At 39.8% G+C, this 21515-nt stretch overlaps 7 protein-coding genes across 7 annotated transcripts; 4 read left to right on the top strand and 3 right to left on the bottom strand.

Annotated features, from left to right (window-relative positions):
- Window positions 1–80: 80 nt before the first annotated feature.
- On the bottom strand, window positions 81–7519 carry LOC140939193 (proteasome subunit beta type-1-B-like). The gene is made up of 7 exons (XM_073388763.1): window positions 7376–7519; window positions 4695–4802; window positions 3785–3866; window positions 3025–3056; window positions 1838–1935; window positions 1460–1566; window positions 81–352 (listed from the first exon to the last, which is right to left on the bottom strand). The coding sequence occupies exons 1-7, from the start codon at window positions 7447–7449 to the stop codon at window positions 167–169; spliced, it is 687 nt and encodes a 228-aa protein (XP_073244864.1). The 5' UTR covers window positions 7450–7519; the 3' UTR covers window positions 81–166.
- An 80-nt stretch (window positions 7520–7599) lies between these two features.
- On the top strand, window positions 7600–10082 carry LOC140939202 (U6 snRNA-associated Sm-like protein LSm2). Its single transcript, XM_073388772.1, has 5 exons — window positions 7600–7641; window positions 7731–7798; window positions 8285–8315; window positions 8668–8727; window positions 9730–10082. Exons 1-5 carry the CDS (start codon window positions 7639–7641, stop codon window positions 9853–9855), a joined length of 288 nt encoding a protein of 95 aa, XP_073244873.1. The 5' UTR covers window positions 7600–7638; the 3' UTR covers window positions 9856–10082.
- Window positions 10083–12421: 2339 nt separating this feature from the next.
- LOC140939201 (histone H2B, gonadal-like) lies at window positions 12422–20289 on the bottom strand. Its single transcript, XM_073388771.1, has 2 exons — window positions 20191–20289; window positions 12422–12971 (listed from the first exon to the last, which is right to left on the bottom strand). Exon 2 carries the CDS (start codon window positions 12967–12969, stop codon window positions 12598–12600), a length of 372 nt encoding a protein of 123 aa, XP_073244872.1. The 5' UTR covers window positions 12970–12971; window positions 20191–20289; the 3' UTR covers window positions 12422–12597.
- Window positions 13253–13662, top strand: LOC140939200 (histone H2A-like). Its single transcript, XM_073388769.1, has one exon. The coding sequence runs from the start codon at window positions 13269–13271 to the stop codon at window positions 13647–13649; it is 381 nt and encodes a 126-aa protein (XP_073244870.1). The 5' UTR covers window positions 13253–13268; the 3' UTR covers window positions 13650–13662.
- LOC140938194 (histone H4) lies at window positions 14739–15050 on the bottom strand. The gene has a single exon (XM_073387713.1). The coding sequence runs from the start codon at window positions 15048–15050 to the stop codon at window positions 14739–14741; it is 312 nt and encodes a 103-aa protein (XP_073243814.1).
- On the top strand, window positions 15549–16181 carry LOC140939199 (histone H3). Its single transcript, XM_073388768.1, has one exon. The coding sequence runs from the start codon at window positions 15561–15563 to the stop codon at window positions 15969–15971; it is 411 nt and encodes a 136-aa protein (XP_073244869.1). The 5' UTR covers window positions 15549–15560; the 3' UTR covers window positions 15972–16181.
- Window positions 18152–19798, top strand: LOC140939195 (uncharacterized). The gene has a single exon (XM_073388765.1). It carries the CDS (start codon window positions 18179–18181, stop codon window positions 18734–18736), a length of 558 nt encoding a protein of 185 aa, XP_073244866.1. The 5' UTR covers window positions 18152–18178; the 3' UTR covers window positions 18737–19798.
- Window positions 20290–21515: the final 1226 nt, after the last annotated feature.

Below are 21515 nucleotides of genomic sequence, written 5' to 3' on the forward strand. Positions count from 1 at the left end.
AATAGGCATAAGCGCTCAGGCTCCAACGGGAGACAAAATGATAGGTTACTCCTCAATAATTATAAATACTTTATGCTCAATACTGTATTCACACTTTTATTTCTTTTAATCGATTACTTATCAATGAAAGGTGTCTGGTTACAAAGCTAAAGAAGTGCTAGACATTTTAATCTCTTCTGAGAGGAAAGGCTTCTTCTGTCACGCCATCCTTTGTGATAACACTAATGATAACTGCATCACCAGTGTAAATATCACGCTCGGCAGCAGCAGTGAAAACATCTTTCACCAGGAACACTGCTTTGTCTTTTGTTAACGGCACTTCTGTTACTCCTTGCTGGTTCTTAAATCCAATCTAAAACAAAGCAATTTCAGACTTGTTCTCAGATTACAGGATCATTACTAAAAGACAATAAATTTATTCATAGGCAATTTGTTTGATTCGGTGTTTCTATACAGCTACAGAATCCTTCAAACGATTGTTTCCTGTTTAAATCAAGGCTTTCTAATGTTTTTGTGAACACCATCTCTTGCCAGTTCCGTTTCTGGGATCATTTGGAAAGTCAGGTACATTACCCTGCTGGCAATGGTTTTTTTTTTCGGCATGATTTCCTTTTGCCTCGCTGACATTGCAAACCAACTAAGCGAATGTCAGCCACGCGAATGACTTCGTAAATGCTAAACACCACACCGGAAAGAAATCTCTGCTATCAGAATACAGGTACATGAACTCTTGAGAGAAAAGAACCCAGTGGCTTTCAGTAAGAGAGTAACCACACGGAGCTTGATCTGCAGAATGAAAACCTAGGTCGAACTTAGCTAGTGCAAGAGCTGTTCTACATGCATTTGAAATCACTGCTGAAACTATGTCGCTGAAAAGTGCAGTAAAATCCTGTGTTCTGATTGGCTACCTGAGTGGGCAAGATAGGCTCGGGATTTCCCGCGTTGGCCCCACAAGAAACAATCTCTTTTTGATCATATGATACATCCTTTATTGACCAAGATTGTTTGAACCAGATGGCTGGATATTGGCCTCTTGCTTTTAATGAATTCAAATTCTTGGTCCAAAAATTAATGGGCAAGAAGACCTTGGCCAATATCCAGCCAGGGGCAGAGCTAGCAAAAGGGTGCAGGGGGTGCGCACCACCACCCCCGCGGGAGATGAAGACCAAAACGACACTTTTACACCATTGCATTAACACTGTGCAGTCCGCTTCACAGTTATAAAAAATCTGCTGTATCATTTGAAATGTATTTTCAACAGTTCACAACATGTTATTGCCTAGCCAAAAGCCTTCTTATTCGTATTCGCTTTTGAAATTTGTTTACGTCACCAGTCAGCTATTCCTTTGTAGTGCACACTCCCCCTCTAAGAAAAATCCTGGATCCACCCCTGTTATCTAACGCTTGGTCAGTAACACGTACGTCTGTGTGAAACCACACTGTAAGAAGTGTAGCATACCTGATTATCAAGGAGTGGCTGAAGAAGAGCTGATGCTGAGCCTCCAGCTCTGTATGTCTCTCTTTCATATGATCCTACTGGATCAAAGCTGTATACACATCCTTTACCTAATGACAGCAAAATCAAACAATAGTCCGTTGAGTGTTTTTCAATAAGCATCATACCAAAGGGTCTCATTTAAATAAATGAATAGATAGCTGATTCAATAAAGGTTGCTTTGGGCATTGGCAATTGGCCATTTGGGCATAAGGAACAATGCAATGTGATGCCTGAGTAAACCATCAAACAATAGCTTCCTAGTGCCCAATTTCCAATGCCCAAAGAAACCTTCATCAATTGAATCAGCTATATAGCTTGGGTATTGCAGCAGAACGTTACCTTCATTGTCTATTCCAGCCAGGATATTGTATGTATAGTAGGGGAAAAATCGACGGTAGTACAAAACTGTAGACAACATCTGGGCAATAGCTGGAGAGCTAGGGAGGAGAAAGTAAAGTTAATACCATAAAACAAAATCAATGTCCTTTATATTTTTGCCATACAGAAGATAAAAGAACAAAAGTAAACAAACAAGGTGGAAAAATGCAAGATCTTCAACCTAACGATACAAAAAGGGATACATGCATGGACAGCGGAGCCAGGGGGGGGGGGGGGGGGGGGGGCTGGGCCCAATTTCAAGCAAAAAATAAAAATTTAAAAATAAATAAAAATTAAAAATAATTAAAAAACCCATAAAACATAAAAAAAAGAAAACTAACAGAAGGGAAAACAAAACAAAAGGAGCAAAGCATGAAGGGAAACAGATTTGAGTAAATAAATCAGTTAGTAAACAATCAGCGGCAAATAGCAAAAATGCATTTCCGAGCTTCAAGATTTCAAAATTTTCTGGCGGAGAATTCCCCTAGAACCCCCTACAAGTTAGTATCTCCGGCACTTGCTTGTTAGCCACCCCAATACAAAATACGCTCCACCGTCCCTGACATGTACACTATATTATGCTCCCTACATTGCACCTCATGTTTAGATAGACAGCAGCTAGTCACATCCTGTGACTTCAGCTTTTGAGAAGCTCTAAGAAGATTCTGCCAATTGTTATGAAGGAAGTCTTTTGAATATGAGCAATACTTAGAATTCGGAGGTGTTTCCAGTGTCCTTTTATCCATCAGGAATAAAAACCTTATCATACTTCTAAACAAAACCTTTCCCCTGATCATGAAAAAAACTTGTTTTCGTATCTATGACTTTTCCGTGACTGGGGTAGCCTGTGTAGCAGTAATATGGGGGCAAAAAACAACGGCGCCTTATAGGGAATAGAGGGAGTTTCCGACATGAAGTTTTTTCAGCCGAAGGTTCGCTTATCTAACCAAAACCCATGCTTGTTTGTATCTGTTCAACAAACCAATCAAATCGCTCTATTTCTGTTCGTTTGTTGTTTCTGTTGTTCGAGCGTTTTCATTTCAAGGTCATACAAAAATCACTCTATCACTTTCAAATGCCTGCTATGCAGACTAGACCATGGCAGCCCTGTAATCTTTAATTTTATTATTTTATGCTTGCCAGCTTACCTCATTTTGCTTCCATGTTCATGTTCATACATCTGAAATGAATGTATAAAAATGGAACTAAATGACACTGTTCAACAATTCACAAACATCAAGAATTGGCAGTTACATGCCGTCACGAGTGATCACACAAATAACGGTCCTGAAGTAACAATTCAGATTCATCAACAGTGCACTTTTTACTGCGTATTCAACCTCTGTTAAGTGACCACGCATGAAAGACTTTAGAGCCCCTAACGAAATGGATTACTCAGTGAGAGCGAATTAATAACATCAATCAAAGTTGGCCAATTAACTCAAATGGCCACGAAGAAAAGAGCTTCTGCAGAAACATCATTAAAATGCAGGGCTCAAAACAATGGCCGGCTTATGGACAATGTCTGGCCAAGATGACCATTTGTCAGGACAAAAGTTCCACTTGCCAGTCATTTTGAATGGACCTGTAAATAAGGGACCAAAAATATACTTTTTTTAAAATCCATTGCATTTCAAAAGGACAAGCATCCATTTCACAGGAATTATGGTACAAATTGGACCTATTTGTCAAGTTTTGGCAGCTAAGTTATTGGCAAAGCCCCCTAAATAGCTGTATTCCTCAGCATAGTACCATGAAAACAAGCAGGGCTCCTCCCACTTTTTATTACACTTTTATCAACTTCTTGACTTGTTACACCTGTGTACCAATTTCCTTCAAAAATCAATGTTAGGTTCTTTTACAACACCTTACGTTAAGCATAGAATCCTTAGAGTTTGCAAGGAGTACCTGGAGTCTTGCTGTTATGAGTTTGGTAAGAGTGAGGCAATCACCATGGAAACCAGCACATCCCAGTACTGTGGAGTTCGTTCTAAATAAAATGATAAAGGGCTATCAATATTACACAATCAAAAAGTGAAGGGATACCTGGAATTAGATCCCAAGTGATGCCTGACCGAATATCAAATTTTAATATTTCTCTTTTTGATTCATAAGCATACACACTGTGGCTCAATTTTATCCTTGGTCTAAATTTCATTTTCCTTATTTTCAAACTCATTAATTATACATTACCATAACCACAAACATTATGTTTATTCATTATAACACTAGTTATGACACCAATGTCAAAGCTTTAATCAACAAAGTTGGCCTTTAAAGGGACACAGTCAGCCATGGGACCGCATTGACCTGGACACTACTTTTGTCAGTTTGAAAAGTGTTTACCTCAACCAGAAATCAAATGTACGCATTGGATACATCTGGAAATCTGCTTCAATTCAAATGTGTCTTCACTTCTTTCATTCAGCGGTCATAGCGAACTCAAAACTGGACTACTACCGATAGGTTGTCAAAAGTGTAGTTTAGCAATTTTCAATAGCTTTTTAAGTCTCAACAATTTAGCTGTGTTTAGAAAAATTATTCAATCATCCATTCACTCAAGTTCCAGAAAAACAAAATGGGTCAAAATTGTTGACTTATCTATGGATATTCTTGTATTGTGATTATTTGCTCTCCTCAAAAACTGACTTTTTAAAATTCTAATTTGTTCAGGAATCATAGATGAAGAACCATTAGGGTTATAGCTGTGGGATCTGAAGAGTTTCTGACCTATTCTCATTTATAAATAGCATTATTGTACTATTTTCAGTTAAACCGGGCATGCAATTCATATAAACTTTTTAAACGTTTTACTCACAGTTTGTAAGTCTTTGGACTGTCTCTAGTGTGAATGGAGAATCCCTGGCTTAATCGCGTATCAGCAGCAATGACTGAGAAGTCTTCCCCCGCAATTGCAAGAATAGTCCTATAACCAAGAAATGAAGGTGGTAACATCAATATACATCAAGTACAGTAAAACTGCTGAAAATAATAATAATAATAATAATAATAATAATAATAATAATAATAATAATAATAATAATAATAATAATAATAATAAATTATAAAATGTGTAAAATCTAGTTTTTCCACTACCCATTTGCCCTCCCATCCATCTAACCCTACGATTGTAAGATTTGTAACTGTGCTTTGCAAAATATATTCCAACCACAATGAAGCCTAGTAAATGACCAGCAAAGAAAAGAAAAGAAGAGATGAGGAGACTGAAGCAAAAGGTAAAAGTCAAGGAGGCGGCATCACTTATCAACTCAAAAACTGTTTCAGAACTTTATTATCTGCACATCCCCAGATCTGGGAAGCTGATATTTAGCACCAAGAACAGAAGCCCCCAGAGGGACTAGACTGATTAACAGTACTTTGGGCAGTTTTCCAACTCAGAAAAGGCATTTTTCGACAAAATTTCCAGGAGAAAATGGGCTTGTGTCACTAAGGGCGAGGGAAAGGCATTTTCCTAGACTACTGTGAGCATGAACCCTAGCTAGGAAAGAAAAGGGAAAAAACCAAATTTACAGACAATTAAAGTTTAAAAAGAAATCTCCGGCCTCCTATTTCAATGTTGATTTTTGTAAGATTAACTTTTGTCATCACTGTCTGAGAAATTTAACTACCGGTAACTCCATCAGCAAATTGAGTAATTTTAACTCTCAGTGGATAAAAAACACCAGCGAAAATTTTTCATGGGAGTCCGAGAAAATGATCGTCAAATTTCACAAGAATTGTGAAAACACAGGTAAAATTCTGAAAACTTCACGTGTAAGATGTCATTTTCTGAAATTTGACATTTATTTTCTCAGGCTCCCAAGAAAAATTTTCTTTGGTGTAATTACAGATAACTAATTACATCTATGATGCTTTGCATATCATTTAGCATTGTTGGTTTTGTCGGTGAAACTGGATCCTAGCATGTGACAGAAAAGTCTGCTCCAAAATTTTACTACATGAAGAATAAATTTCAGTGCTCTTTTCGGCCAAAAAAGTTGATTTGGCGAAAATTCTGTTTACAATCAATGTGATTTCTGGCTCTTCGTCAAGCCTCGATTTTCATGATTAGAGTAGAAGATGTGTCTCTTGAAAATTTAAGCTTATACTCTCCTCGATTTTTTTCCACCATACTTGTCGTACTTGGTCATTGATGGATGACAACTGAATAACATACAACACTAGTTCCCTTAACCCATTCCCCCCTGAACTGCCCGTAACCGCCCGTGCGGATCCACGTCCTTTCTACCCTTTGTGACGTCATCAGTTTTAACGGTCAAGGACAACTTTGCCCGCTAACTTGTGTAGAGTGAAGAGATCTTTCAAACCATACCAGAATGAGCACAATTCAGTCAAGGACAAGAGACAAGAGGCAAAAAACCATGTAACATTGACCTGAAAATCTCCATGAAAATCTTGTTCCATTGCCCACCTACCTTTCCTTTCACCTAATCCTAAGATCCTAAAAGCTTTCATAAAAACTATTCCCACCAAAATGAAGCCTACTAAATGCCCAGCAAGAGAAAAAAAAATGAGGCAAGAAAAGCGAAAAAAGAGGGGAGGAGAGAAAGCGAAAAGTAAAAGTCAAGACTGCTGTGTCACTTTTAAACCCAAAAACTATGTCGAAATTTTGCTTTCTGCGCATGCCCGAACTTCGCAAGCTGATATTTTGCATCTGGATCAGAAGGCCATGAAGTGTATGACCTGTAAAGCGGTTTGTAGTAAGTTTAAGCTCTTTATAGCACGACAGTGACCAGAAAACCACTCGACTACCTTCAAAACGCGTTTTTCGGCAAAATCTCCAGGAGCGAATGGGTTAAAAGAAAACATCTTAAAATCATCATGAACTTTATTTGTCTATTTTTTTCTCGCCATAACAACATAATATGCGTGGGCAATTTCCACTTTTTAGCTCCCCACCCCCTCGGAAATTCCACTGACCATCCTTGGGGGAGGTATGGATGTTTTCTGGAATGACACATTTAAGTAAAATCAGAAGGATATAACCCTTAAGCATATGACTCTGTTCCAATGCTCGGGTTTTTTGGAGAACCAATCAAAATTTACTTCCAAATATGGAATCACTGGTATGTGAGACTGTCCTGCTAGTGTTATAAAAACTTTGCCTTGCCATGTAAATGAAGCGCTACAAAGAGCAACTACAGTTTTACAAATTGAAATTCAACCAAAATCGGAATTTAAAATAGCCAGGATTAAACGCGTATCTTTAGAGTAAGGTTGCGATTGAATCATGTTGTATCATGCTTGAAATTAGTAAGTGCCACCAATTTACCCTTGCACACCAAGAAACATCGACGAGAAGTCAGACTGTGGAACAGACTTGAATGTTTTAGAAAAACTGTACGAGGGTAAAACAAATGTATAGCTATGGCTAGACAAGGAATTTTTAAGACTACGCCACAGCACATGTTGGAATCTTTTGCTGACTCATGTACAACAATGTCACAAAAAATAACATCTTACTCCATTTTCACTTACCCTCCATTAAAGGTGTAAGGACTAAAACCGTGCTGAGCAGGTCCTAAACTATTTACAGCTTCTACTCCTTGCATAATAAAAATAAAACGTTCAAAACTTTGGCGAAACTCTTTAAAGACAGGTATGAAATTTTTTAACTTGCGCAGGTAAGTACTACGTGTATGTGTTCCATATTTTCACCTGTTGTATCCCATAATACCCCTTGGGTAAATAATTGGTCAGCGGTTTTTGCCGCCATTTTGATTTTCTGAAGGCTTTCCAAGATGGTGAGCGTTGGACATACGTATTTTCGTTCATATTTCGTGGTTCTCTTGCAATATCGATGAAAACTTATGCTTGTAACCATCTTTTCTAGCTATTCTACTCGTTTTTCAAGTCCCTGGTTGGAAAAGAAGTTATTGTAGAACTGAAAAATGACCTCAGGTATGGTACAACAAAGTTTCGCGTTCGCTAATTGAACTTAAGCTTGCCTGAAATTTATATGTATGTAGCACCCAAGTTATCTCGTAACTCTATATAGTTCTCGAGAGCGTTGTGAGGGGGATACACTTACCTAGTAGGTAGCAAGTGTGCAGCATACAATCAATGATGCATAAAAGCATTGAAGCATACGTGGGGTTGGGGTACCTATAGTTTTTGTGTACATTATGCACATGTCATCGGCTTCCCCGTGTGGTAGGACCCCAGGCCAACCAGGGGGATAGTAAAATGGGCAGAATAAAGTTGACAATTTCCCCTAGATATCCTGATGTCCAGACTATTGAAGCAACGTTTGTGCCAAAATTTATTAGTCTGGAGCTATTGGTCATGCTCTAGGAAATGCCATGTTTCAGATTCTAACAAACCACCCAATGGACTGTAGTCAATATTAAAAAAAATGTTTAAGTTTTTTCATACTTTCATTTTCAGTGTGCATGGAACACTGGACTCTGTGGATCAAGTAGGTGCCCCTTGTTACACTAAGGAAACTAAGTTCTGCTGTCTTTGAAACTGAATCTGTTGTTCATTATACATGTAAGACAGTACCCATTAGTGTCTGTTCTGTGTCTGTTTGGACATCAAGAGATGGTGTTTATAGTCCTGTCTCTCATTCCAGAATAATAATGTGAATCTTCAGCAAACTATTTCATAATCTCACAGTTTATTCTTAGCATTTTGAACTTGATAATGGTATCATACATAAATACTCTGAAACATTGCTTGTTTTTAGCATTAATTTTTTCTTGCTTATGCATTACTAAACCTCTGCTGATCAATTAAACCTTTCCTTTTATTATTTTATTTTTGTCCAGTTTCTGAACATCAAACTCACCGACATAAGTCTCACAGACCCAGACAAATACCCTCATATGGTAAGGCCTATTAACAAAGTGATGATTGATTTTATTAATACATCATGTTTGTCTGAGATTTGCAGGAGTAGTAACCAGTTTTCTGGCCTGGTAGTAAGTTCTTAACAATAATTTAATGGTCTGTAAATTCCCCCTAAAAAGGAGAAAGGGTTATGGCAGATGGCTGTTACCTCAGTTTGTTTGCCTCTGAAGCCACAGGAAAGCTGAGATTAGGGTGCATTCTTCCATTGAGTACAAAATAATATATCTGGGCTGTAGTCAAGGGCTTGGGACCAGGGATCTTGTCTGGACATTACAAATGTGAGTCCTAGATACTATAGTAGTTAATGCAGTACACTGGCAGCACAAGAATTATCAAACCCCCTTGAGCCTGCTTTCTCTTTTTACTGCCTAGGGTATTTGTAGCCTGTGTTGCAGATTTAATTTAACTCTGTTTAGTAACGTCTGTAAAGCAGCAGTCCCCAGCGAACTCAGTGAATTGCCAGAAATGCCTTTCGAATTTTCCTTCAACCTGTTTGGCAAATTGACAATAGCATTTTAAACATGCTGCCAATCATGGCATTTACTCAAATCCTGGTATGCAGGCAGGGGTCCAGGACAAGGATTTCGGCACTGTTTCGCCAACGTACTTAAACAGAAGTTTAATTCCATCTGTGGGGCAGACTAGGTATTTGAAAAATAATAATATTACTTCCCTGCAGCACTGTCATTAAGAGGCGGGGGCCATGGATTTCTCCCGGCTTCTATGAACATGGCCCTCAGCTATTTTCATCGGAAAATAGAGAGAAAAATAGAACCAAAAGAAATTCCTAGCTGTTTTATTCCCTGCCTACTTGTTGTATTTACCCGGCAACTTGAAATCTTCATGGCATCCCTGCATCCCTTTACATAATAAATTATTGGAACTATTACTAAACAGATACCCTTGCCTATTTTAACTTAGTTTAGTCATGTATGAATTCTTGTTGCTAACCTGACTGTGTTCATGACTTTTATCAACAGTTGTCTGTAAAGAATTGCTTTATCAGAGGATCAGTTGTAAGATATGTTCAGCTGCCAGCAGAAGAAGTTGATACTTCACTACTACAGGATGCAACAAGAAAAGAGGCAGCTCAAAACAAAGCCTAAAACTATGGACCCATAAATAAACATATCTGTAATATACATCCCAACCTGCTGTGCCTTTGCAACACATGCAACTCCCCAGTTCAAAGCACAGTTAAGGTTGACATTTTTTATGCTGCTGTCAATCTTACAAAGGCAACAAACATGGAAACAGTGACTGAAAAAAATTGATTAAAATCTACCAAACACAGTTCACAAACACCTCCCTTCAACAGTTACTGTTGGTGTCAATGTCTCAGTGAAGTGACTTTATATGACTGTCTCCAGAGTTTTGTCCTCAAACTTTGCAGCAGTCAAAAACAAAACATATTGGCTGAGTTTGGAACCTTATTGTGTAAATAGAATTATTTAGAGGCTTTGAGAAATTCAACTTGAATGCAGTTTTCTGGCTAAACTTTTTTAAATTAGTTATTGTTCTCTAAGTACACCCATCACATCAGGTACAATCAAATGTTTTCCTTACCAGGAAGAGAGGGTCAAATGAGGTCTAAAGTTTATACAATAAATGCCTAAAGAATATGGATTAATTTTGGTACTCTCTTAAAATACAAGGTTATCCTCACCACCAGCTGGAATTACCATATATCTTAACATGTTGCAATTTAAGCCAAAGAACAAGACCAGAAAAACAAAATCCCTGTCTCTCGGGCAGCCTGAAAAAACAGCAAACATTCTGCAATGCCACCATTGGATTCTCCACAAAATGACATCCAGCATAGAAATTCCATACTGCTGACGTTTCACTACCCTGGTCCCAGTTGTTTAAAAGGTAGACAATTCTATCCACTAGATAAATCTCTATCCAGTGGATAGCACACTAACTATTGGTTTCCCTAATATTTATCTGCTGGATCCAGTGGGTAGCGCTATCCAACATCTTAACAACCGGGGCTTGATCTGGATAGTGTCGTATCATCAGTATGGAATTTCTGTGCTCATTTCTCCGACGCCATTTCATGGATAACCTGTCGTGGTATCGCAAAATGTTGGCTGCTCTCCCGGGCTCTTTCTCTTTTAGCACTTAAAATTTCAGATTGGACCTTCACCCCTCTTACTTGTTTGGAGGATACTTGAATGTACCCTGTGGGATGCACACTTTACATTTTATAGTAGATCCAATGCAGTTAACACACTGAAATACAAAGCAAACTAAAATTACTCTACACCAGTAACCAAGGAAACAGATTTCATCTCACCATTAGAGTGGTTTTCACTTGACTGTCGAAAGTAATGGAGGAATTGGTTTGGTTTTGGTTTTACTACGCCCTTTGGTTGGCTAGTGTATTTACTTTGGTTTTGGTTTTACGACAGTCAAGTGAAAACTGCTCTATTTTAGAGACTTAAGTAAAACAGATGTATGAGTAAGATGTTTAGTTGATGCTTCTTCTGTGGTTTTCATGTGTACCATCTACTACTAGGCCCCAAGCATACAATGTAAAAGTAAACATCTAGTCCTCTGTACTAATATAATTCCCATCCAGCACAAGACAGCCTTGAGTTTTTGTAATTGAAAGGAATAATGTGTTTCAGGAGAGAATAAACGTGTTCACTGTCCCTTATCTGTGGCCTGGGAGAGCCAAAATAGTTTTATAAATGCTTTTGTTTATGAACTTTTTCAATAAAAAAATACTGCAGAACAAGTTTCAACTTGATTTATTTCACACTTTTTTTTTTCTTTCCTTTATTTGTAATGGAATGTGAACTTCTATTACTGCAGCCTACACTCTTGCCTGCAATAGCAGGCGCGTTTTGAGCCAAGCAAGGAGAACGCGGCATTACGCGCGAACCGCGAGACCCGTATGAGCCACCCTCGTGTCGCGGTTTGCGCGAAATGCTGCGTTTGCCTCGTTTGGCTCATAACTAGCTTGCGGTGCAGCCGAACTACGTATCACGTATGGTATTGCTAGTGAAGGTTTAAAGTGTCTGCAGCGCAGGCTACTCAAACGCGCCTGTTATGCGGGCTACCTACACTCAGGAAATACCGTGTTTACTTGGCACATCTCCCATAATACACCTTGTATGCCCCCCAAATTTTGCATAACGTTTGTTTTTCATTTGGGTATTACAGCTGTCCCAAGAGAAATTGAAAACAGTGCTTATGCAAAATTTTGGGGGCCAAATAAGATGCATTATGGGAGATGTGCAAGTGGCGATATGCACGTTGTAAGATAGTAAACACTCTTGAATGCAGAGGTTCACTCAGCGCGTAAATAAAACCCACTGGTTCTATCTTGCGGGAAATAAAAAACTGAATGTAAGGCTGGCAATACGTTTATACGGCAAAGGGTTGATTTATTTGAGGCCAACATTTCGGCAAACAAAATTAGCCTTCCTCAGAGCCAGAGCTAAACTGAAAGGGAATACTATAACGGCTCCTAAATTTTGAGAAATTTGAGAAGGCGGCGGAAAAAAATGAGAAACGGCCAGCTACCGATGCTTTGCTATATGTTCAGGCAAGGGAACAAGGGTCCCAAAATTTGCCAACATTTCTTTTTCTGTCAGTTGTTTCATCCCCTGCTGCAATTTTACGTTGGATGTATGAAAGCGTTTGTACGTTTGCAATTTTAAACACAATATTCCTTTAGCCGGCTTATATCTTAAATCTACAGACATCATAGAAGGACGATAAGCAGTTTGATTGCGGCGGTAATGGGTAAAATAATGATAGAATTGGTTATGAATTTTACAACATTTGGTGGCTCCTAAAAGAGCCGTTTGTTTTGGCGGTAAACCCACAAAGTGAGTTTACTTGCTGCTGGTGTACTTGGTCACGGCCTTGGTTCCTTCACTGACGGCATGTTTAGCCAGTTCACCGGGCAGAAGCAGCCTGATGGCGGTCTGGATCTCGCGAGAACTGATAGTTGATTTCTTGTTGTAGTGGGCAAGGCGCGAAGCTTCAGTAGCGATGCGCTCGAAGATGTCGTTGACAAACGAATTCATAATGCCCATGGCTTTGCTGGAGATACCAGTGTCAGGGTGAACTTGCTTCAACACTTTGTAGATGTAGATCGCATAGCTTTCCTTCCTCTTTCCTCTTCTCTTCTTCTTTCCATCAGATGGAGCCTTGGCCTTGCCAGCTCTCTTCTCGCCTTTCTTTCCTGCAACTTTAGGTGCCATATCTGTTGATCAGAATGGAAGTGAATGATTCACACTTGCTGAATATTGTATTTATAACAAAACCAGCAGGGGATCAATTAACATACGGATCGAAATCTTTGAGTTTTCATTGGTTTCTCTTTTTTAAGGTCAACAAGCTTCTTGCATACATCATCATATTTCATGATCCACTTAAATTTTTTAGCCTGATTGGCGCGTTTTGATCCTATTCAAATTTTTCCGCGCGTATAAATTTGCTTTCAGGGAACTTTGAAGTATTTCACTAGCTCTATATCGTGCTTAACGCAAGTCTTGTAAACATGTCTGGTCGCGGTAAAGGAAAAGCAAAGGGCACCAAGTCCAAGAGCCGATCATCCCGAGCAGGGCTTCAGTTTCCTGTTGGTCGAATCCATCGTCTTCTTCGTAAAGGCAACTATGCTGAGCGTGTTGGCGCTGGTGCTCCAGTCTACTTGGCTGCAGTGCTCGAGTATTTGAGCGCTGAAATCCTCGAGTTGGCGGGCAACGCTGCTCGTGACAACAAGAAGACCAGAATAATTCCCCGTCATCTTCAGCTTGCTGTCCGCAACGATGAAGAGTTGAACAAGCTGCTCGCCGGCGTCACCATCGCACAAGGAGGTGTTCTTCCCAACATCCAGGCTGTTCTTCTACCCAAGAAGACAGAGAAGAAGCCAAAAGCTTAAACAGTTCCACCCGGCGTCAAAAACAAACGGCTCTTTTAGGAGCCACCAAATATGATAAAAGTCATGATCAACAGAGTTGCTTTCCATAGTATCATGCATGGGTGTTGCAATTTATTTTTTTACAATCCTTCCTTTTAAGACAAACAGGTTGAATGCTGACGGCAAACGAGCTATCGAGTACTGGTTCGATGATACACAAATTTTAAGTAACTCTTTATCCCTAAAATTAGCTAAACTACAGGCCACCAGAATCGGTACGAGAAATGCCGCTTACATTTTAAAAAATACTGTGAGAGAGGGGTGGAACTACATTCAAACCCCGCGTGAAGCAAGAGCCGAAAAATGCGTCTGCTCCTCGCAGGCTACGCTTCATTCGAACACCTCATTATAATGTTATAATGGACAGTTTGCCTTTTCCCTGGGGAAAGAAAGCCCGCTTTATATTTACGGACACTTTCTATGGCCCCCTCTGTGTCCGTATTAACGGGGTTTGACTTCAAGAGCCTGCATGGAAGGCGTTTGAAAGGGAAGTGAGCGCGCGGTCTTCCCTTGCCTTTCTAACGCCTGCCACGCAGGTTTGACTCTATAAGAAAAGTGAAGGGGGTCTGGTAAACTTTATGGTGACCATTTCTCTTTTTAATCAGAACAATACTTAGCCTACGGAAACAGCCGTTTCTCCTAGCTCCTCGGGGTAAGGGACGTTTCCTCCTGGCGAAGGAACTGCTGTATTCTTTCTTAGAAATCGTTCACTGTTGAAAACAGAAGGCTCCTGCCTTGGCGCCAGTTTTTTAAAATTCAGTTGACCGTTAAAACCGCGCGAAAATTTCGAAGTCTATTCCTCACACAAATAGCTTTCCAAAATTATATTCTCCTGTTATGTTAGCTTTATAGGTCACAAGGCGAATAACGAACTTGTGAAACTAGACCTTCCAGCTAAAGCCAAAGTTAGGCTTTCACTACTGCAAGCCGATCTCTATTTAACCCCGCCATCAAAGTTGATTTTGATAGGACTAAACTTTATTGGCAATGACTTTCAAAGATATGGTGGCTCCTAAAAGAGCCGTTGGTTTGAGAGTGTAGCGTGAAGATCTAACCGCCAAATCCGTACAGAGTACGTCCCTGGCGTTTGAGTGCGTACACCACATCCATGGCGGTCACAGTCTTGCGCTTGGCGTGCTCGGTGTAGGTCACAGCATCACGGATTACATTCTCTAGGAAAACCTTGAGAACACCACGAGTCTCTTCGTAGATCAGACCAGAGATTCGCTTGACACCGCCACGGCGTGCAAGACGACGGATAGCTGGCTTGGTGATGCCTTGGATGTTGTCACGCAGGATCTTTCGGTGACGCTTGGCGCCTCCTTTTCCTAGACCTTTGCCTCCTTTGCCTCGACCAGACATGTTGTTAGCTTCGTAGGAAACTGACTAAAATACCTTGACCAACGAATCTCATAGAATTTATACCGCAAAGAATGACCTCACTGAAAACACCCCAGAAGAAATAATAAGATGTGCTTCTCTATTGGTTAGTACGGACAAAAGAGCCAAGAGGTCAAGGTAATTATTACCATACTTATGCTTCGCAAGAGAAGTGCGAACATTAAAAGAGAAAATAAAAGTCGGAGTCACTAAAAAACCTGCCACATAACTCTTCGACTGCTTTTAGTATGATACTTTCTAATTATTTTGGACGAAAAATTTGGATTTCCAATTCCCATTAATCCAATGAATTGGTAAAAATCTTCGGATAGAAACACAACAACACGGGTAAATGACAATATTTTACTAGTAGTGTTGGTTGTCCAATGAAATCGCATAGTTTTTGACCAATCGGAAGGAAGCCCGCTAAGTATAAAATTATTGTTTAGAAAATCTTTCACCATTCCCGTCGATTTTCGGTTAGAATTGAAGATGGCACGTACAAAACAAACTGCTCGTAAATCAACTGGTGGAAAAGCTCCACGAAAACAGCTCGCCACAAAGGCAGCTCGTAAGAGCGCGCCTGCCACTGGAGGAGTCAAGAAACCTCATCGTTACAGGCCTGGTACAGTCGCTCTTCGTGAGATCCGTCGGTACCAGAAATCTACCGAGCTGCTCATCCGCAAGCTGCCCTTCCAACGTCTTGTGCGAGAAATCGCTCAAGATTTTAAGACCGACCTGCGTTTCCAGAGCTCTGCTGTGATGGCTCTTCAAGAAGCTAGCGAAGCTTACCTGGTTGGCCTCTTTGAAGATACCAACTTGTGCGCCATCCATGCCAAGCGCGTCACCATCATGCCAAAGGACATTCAGTTGGCCCGCCGAATCCGCGGAGAGCGAGCATAAGTGAACTGCTTGCACCACAAAACAAACGGCTCTTTTAGGAGCCACCACATCAATAAAAGCAATAACCGACAGCAACACATTTTGTGCTCAACCTTACTTCATAATTCTTTAGGTACAACCACACAGACAAAGCGAGAACTTTGAAGTTTTCATACATCGACTAGAGTTGTTTTAAATCTTATTTAGTTTCATGAGTATTAACAAGAAGGAAAGAGGAACTTAAAATTGCTAAGTTTTTCAGGAAGGGAAACTTCAGCCTCATAACTTAGGGCCTGTCACCGCCGGCAAAGAGATAGGTCAAAGAAAAGGCAACAAAGCAACAGAGAGAATTTGTGTGGCTGTACATTTTTTTTCAAACACAGTTTTAAAATGTAAAGCTAATAGAGCTTATGTGGCCAGAGAGTGAAATCATGACCGGTCTGGTTTCGCTGACGTGTTGACTCAAAACGTTCGCACTAGAGTCCACAAAGTATTTGACTGTAAGGAAAGAGTTTAGTGTCAGCTGTATTGAATGAGGTATTTCATCCCATAAAATTCGTGCACGACGTTATTTTTCTCAAGTAAGAATCTTCTTTCCGCTGGCCTATTTCACAGAGGAAATTTTGTTCAGAGCGACTCCAAGAAGTGACTAACAAGAGGTTAGCGAAACGACTTAGAAAACGTTAGCGACCTTTCCATTTCACCATTACACAAAGCTTTTGCTTCCTTTCCGTAAAGTGGCCACACGAAAGAGAGAGAGAGAGAGAGAGATTTTCTTCACTCGTAAAACGAAAAACAAAACCTTTGGGTTTAACAGAGGAAACTTTGAAGCTAAGGGTTTAAGTTGAAGGAGAACGCTGAGATGGAAGTTAACGATCTTTATTAGCGCAGAAATACAGTGGCGCAACGTACTCTGCAACTCACGCGCGTTGGACGCAACCTTATATAGAATGGTCCAAATTCATGGGAGAAAGGAGAGAAGAATCTCTGGAACCAGGATATTAAAATTCAAATTTGCATTAAAAGATTTTGGGGAAACTGAGGTAGATGTTAAAGGATTTATAAGCCTTCGGCCTAAAAGAGCGTGGGAATACATTTTGGCGGAAAATGTATGCAAATTACTGTCATTATTCGCAACGCCGCGCGCTTTTAACCTTTATCAAAGTAGCTTCACGTTTATACTGAAAAAGGAAATAATACGTAAATAATTACAAGATAAAGGTATAAAAGATGCAAATTTTAGGGAAAACTGTATAAGTTGAAAGACTTTCTTTAAGCCCAATCGAAATTTGTGGAATACATTTGGCACAAAGTTTAGGCAAATCACAAGGATTCTCCCTCAACAAAACTAGTTCAGTTTACTTTTGATTTTTGCTTTAATGTGTTTTTAAAGAGATTTCCATTTAGCTTGTTTAGTATCGCATAAGAAAAGGCAGTAAAGAAACACATGAAGATAAAAAACCCTTCAGGTCGAAGAGTGTTTGTGAGAATTGAGTTGGTGGGTGACTTAAGGGTGATTTAAGAAGCTCTGACAGCTTTGGAAAGCTTAATTCAGCTCCATGTTCAATCCACTGCATTATTAGCCAGAAAACTACTAGTTTATATTTAACATCTTCATAGGAAAGGAAAAGAAATGTGCAGTTCTTTAGTCGCAACTAATAACAACTCTGAAAGCAGAATGCTTGGAGACCGTTTTTTTGATGTTCTTCTGTGCACGGTCATCTTGATCTTGCAAATGGCGGCCAAGGAGTTTGTCCTTGTTCTCTTGACGAAAGAGAATTTAAAGCATACTAAATGAAGCAGATTGTAGAAATTAAAGACAGATGATTGAAGTATGGGAGTTATATCATCTTGTAAATGTCTCAAAAGAGAAAGAAAGTATCAAGCGCAAAAGATAAAGGACTTTAAAGATGAAATACTAACAAGATTCTATGGAGTCAAAGAATAAAAAGCTATCCACCTCTTCCTACAAATGCCTTAATTCGCACGTACGTTTGGAAAATAAATCTTTGATCAATTTATTTTAGTTTTTACACTTTAGAAGGAATAAACTACGGTGTTTCGTCACTTTATTCGTCGACATTTTCCGTAAACTAGCACAGAATCATCGTGCGCCATGTTCGATTGCTGTCTCCTCAGTGGTCCGCATAGACCTCATATACATCACTGTCCGACCTTCGAGTCTTCATTTCTATCGTTTCCGAAGGTATCGATCAAACTTCTTCGTCATGTCTGAAGCAAAGTCACCGTCTAAAAAGAAGCCAGCTGCGCCTAAAAAGCCAGCTGAGCATCCACCATATCTTGAAATGATCAAGGCTGCCATCGTCGCTCTGAAAGAGCGAAACGGTTCTTCGCGCCAAGCCATCGAGAAGTACATCAAAGCCAACTACAAGGTTGGTGAGGTCGGCTCACACTTGAAGATGGCTCTCAAGAGAGGTGCTGCCAGTGGAAAGTTGCTACACACCAAAGGTGTTGGCGCATCTGGGTCCTTCAAGGTGGCCAAGGAGGAAAAGAAGGAGAAAAAACCAGCGAAGAAGCCAAAGAAGCCCGCCGCCAAGAAGGTAGCAAAGAAACCAGCGGCTAAAAAACCCGCAGCAAAGAAGCCAGCGGCTAAAAAGAGGACTGCGACGAAATCACCAAGTAAGAAGCCCAAGAAATCGGCAGCGAAAAAGTCGGCAGCAAAGAAACCAGCGGCCAAGAAAGCTGCGAAGAAGGCACCCGCAAAGAAGCCTGCCGCCAAAAAGCCCGCCAAGAAATCTGCCGCCAAAAAGCCTACTAAGAAGTAAAGTGCGATACTTTTTACAAACAAACGGCTCTTTTAGGAGCCACCACATTAGAAAAAGCAATAACCAACTATTTAATAGTACCATGACTATGTTTGATCAACTATCGTGATCGCGGAGCTTCGCGCGCAAAACATTTGTTTCATGTTTCTCAGGCAGCTCTAGAATTCTCTTAATTCTGGCCCACAGCAAAGAATCACTGTAAAGGAATTTTTCTCTTTTAGAAACTCTGTGGCTTTTGCTGGAGCTCTGCCCAAACTATTTTCACTTGGCCTTTATAATAACAAACCTCCTCACTAAGACCTGTTTTACCTTTAGAGATCGTTGTGCGCGCGTATGAAGAGAAAAAGCGCGGGGAATGTTTTGACCAGTACAGTCGAACCTCTCTAATACGGACACCGTAGGAACAGAGGGAAATGTTCGTAATAGAGAGGTGCCCCGTGTAAAAGAGGTCACCTATGATGACGTTACTTTTAAAAGAGATCTAATCCGCTAAAAATAAAAATATTCAGAACGAATAAACTACAAGTCCAAAGGCTACTGCAAAGCTGCTAACAACATGTATTGAAAACCGTTTTCGAACGATTTTCGGCTGGCCAGACCAGCCTTCTTTAGGGGTCAATTTGATAAAACTTTTATAACTGTATCCCTTGTTTTAGAGTCTGAAAAGAAATGCTACAAAAAATCGAACAAAAAATTATTATGATAAGCGCTTTCTGATGAAATTTGTCTGACCTTCAGGGGTTTCAATAGAAACTGAAGTAGCCAGCAGGATTGAATAGAGTAACCAACTGTACCAACAAGGGGCAAGTATGCTCCCTCAGAAAATTTTAAAATTGCCAGTTCCTAAAAAGTGATTGCCCACGCTCAGGGGACTAAACTGAGTATAAAAGAGCGTGTTTCTAATTCAAGAACTGATTTGGCTTTCAGTCAAATTTTGATTTATTACTGACACAATTAACTCCTACAAGCAATGAACAAACGATATAATTTATGTAACTTACATGTAACAAATCATAATCATTACATAACAAATGATACTGTATGTAATTTAAAAGTTACATACATTTTTACTTGAACAACTTGTATTTTTGTCCATGACATTATTCAAACTAATTGCTTCTTTGGGGGAAAAAAGTAGCCGACTTCTCTGAGAAATGTACCTGACACATTTTCGTCGTTTGTCAGTGCTAATAATGAAACCACTGTTGCTACTTCATATCTCTAATAGAATATATTTTTGTGTATGGGTAAAGCCACCAAGTCAGTGATGGTACCAAAGAATTGACCTAAAATGGCAATATCCTCAAGACGTAGCCTCTTAAACCAGCTGGACAAATAAAGCAACTTACTTTAAGATGTCAAATGAAAAATCCCTGGGGGGTACATGGGTTAGTTTTTGGTGGGTATGCTGGTGAAACAGTATGATAGTTTAATTGGCTAGTTAGCTGGCTTACCATGCAATCCTGGACAAAGGTATCAGCTGATTGTACTTTCATTGCTTATAATCTAACAGCCTCCTCTGCTCTTAATCCTTTTCACGTTTGAAAAACCTGCAAGAATATTATAATAATTAAAAAAATAATAATGACATTTGTGATTTGAGGAACTATTCATTAGTGGAGTGGGGCTAAGTCAAAGTGCTAAGTTACACACATGGTTAAAACTGAACTGATATTAACAACTAAGGGCATGCTTAAATGGGTGAGCCAGCCTGGTTAACCAGGCTGCAGGCTTGCTTTACTGGGCTGGCTCAGTTCATGCCTTGCTTGCCTTCCTCGTAAAAATTTTGTTGTGCTATATGAGGAGGCAGGCTGTGCCAGTTGCTTGAGCAATCAGGACCAGACCCTCTTGCACATTGTTAATCTGAAAACTAAGAAAGGATGATCAATAACTGTCATTTGAGCATTATTACTGTCATATAAAAACCAGCAATGATATGAAACATGACAAAGCTAAAACTGTAGCCCGTTAATTGTTGCTAATGCAAAAAAATCTACCCTCTCTTTCTGAACACCAGCCCTGTAGCTTATTTAATATGAAGAAAGTACCCCCCCCCCCCCCCCCACTACCACCACCTCGTACCCATGCAGGGCTTTCTGTATGTGAAAAGCCCTGGGGATGAGGTTGAGCAGGTCACAGGTTACCCATTTTACTAGTAGTGCGAGGTGGTTATCAAGGGCAAGAAAATTGAAACATGATGATAGGGGGTGACATTTTTTACTTGGCAATATTATGTAAAAAGATACTGCTGATGTTAACATTTCATGCCATTAAGAAAAGGACAAGTAGATTGCAAGGTACCTAGTTTAGGTATTGTGTTGTTCCAAAGAAAGAGCAATATTCATTCCTCTCAGGAAAAGTTTTTAACTTGAGCCTTTGACTCAACCAATAAAGATGAGGCCTCTTTCACAACTTTGTAGGAAAGAGAATGAGGTAAGAATTATCAAGCACTTATTACTGAAACCATCATCCTTCCACCCGGGGGAAAGATGGGGTAACAGCTAGTCACTGAGCAAAACCAAATGGTGTACAGCAGAACGACTTTTATTACTATGCTCAAATGAAATTTTCGTTTCCTACTTAAAGTGAAGCTAATCTGATTTCCGGCCTCGCAGGCTATCCGATAGATAGCGCTATTCAACATTTGAACAACAGGGGCCAGCTAAGGGAAAGAAAAAGTACTTGTCAAGCAAGTTAAATCACTTAACTAGTGTACTCCTCATCCCCTAAAGCAGAAGTAAACTACCCAAGCCCCATGAAAGCCCCCACTTATGGGCGC

The sequence above is a fragment of the Porites lutea genome, chromosome 5 (genome assembly GCF_958299795.1).
Source record: "Porites lutea chromosome 5, jaPorLute2.1, whole genome shotgun sequence".
NCBI lineage: Eukaryota > Metazoa > Cnidaria > Anthozoa > Scleractinia > Poritidae > Porites > Porites lutea.

Excerpts from the sequence above, each read along its gene's own strand:
- LOC140939193 (XM_073388763.1), bottom strand. The coding sequence starts at position 7,449 with ATGCAAGGAGTAGAAGCTGTAAATAGTTTAGGACCTGCTCAGCACGGT. Across the intron at positions 3,867-4,694 it reads AGTCCAAAGACTTACAAACT|AACGAACTCCACAGTACTGG; the intron begins GTGAGTAAAACG and ends CATTTTATTTAG. Across the intron at positions 1,567-1,837 it reads GGCTGGAATAGACAATGAAG|GTAAAGGATGTGTATACAGC; the intron begins GTAACGTTCTGC and ends TGCTGTCATTAG.
- LOC140939202 (XM_073388772.1), top strand. Across the intron at positions 8,316-8,667 it reads CACTGGACTCTGTGGATCAA|TTTCTGAACATCAAACTCAC; the intron begins GTAGGTGCCCCT and ends ATTTTTGTCCAG. Across the intron at positions 8,728-9,729 it reads CAGACAAATACCCTCATATG|TTGTCTGTAAAGAATTGCTT; the intron begins GTAAGGCCTATT and ends TTTTATCAACAG.
- LOC140939201 (XM_073388771.1), bottom strand. The coding sequence starts at position 12,969 with ATGGCACCTAAAGTTGCAGGAAAGAAAGGCGAGAAGAGAGCTGGCAAG.
- LOC140939200 (XM_073388769.1), top strand. The coding sequence starts at position 13,269 with ATGTCTGGTCGCGGTAAAGGAAAAGCAAAGGGCACCAAGTCCAAGAGC.
- LOC140938194 (XM_073387713.1), bottom strand. The coding sequence starts at position 15,050 with ATGTCTGGTCGAGGCAAAGGAGGCAAAGGTCTAGGAAAAGGAGGCGCC.
- LOC140939199 (XM_073388768.1), top strand. The coding sequence starts at position 15,561 with ATGGCACGTACAAAACAAACTGCTCGTAAATCAACTGGTGGAAAAGCT.
- LOC140939195 (XM_073388765.1), top strand. The coding sequence starts at position 18,179 with ATGTCTGAAGCAAAGTCACCGTCTAAAAAGAAGCCAGCTGCGCCTAAA.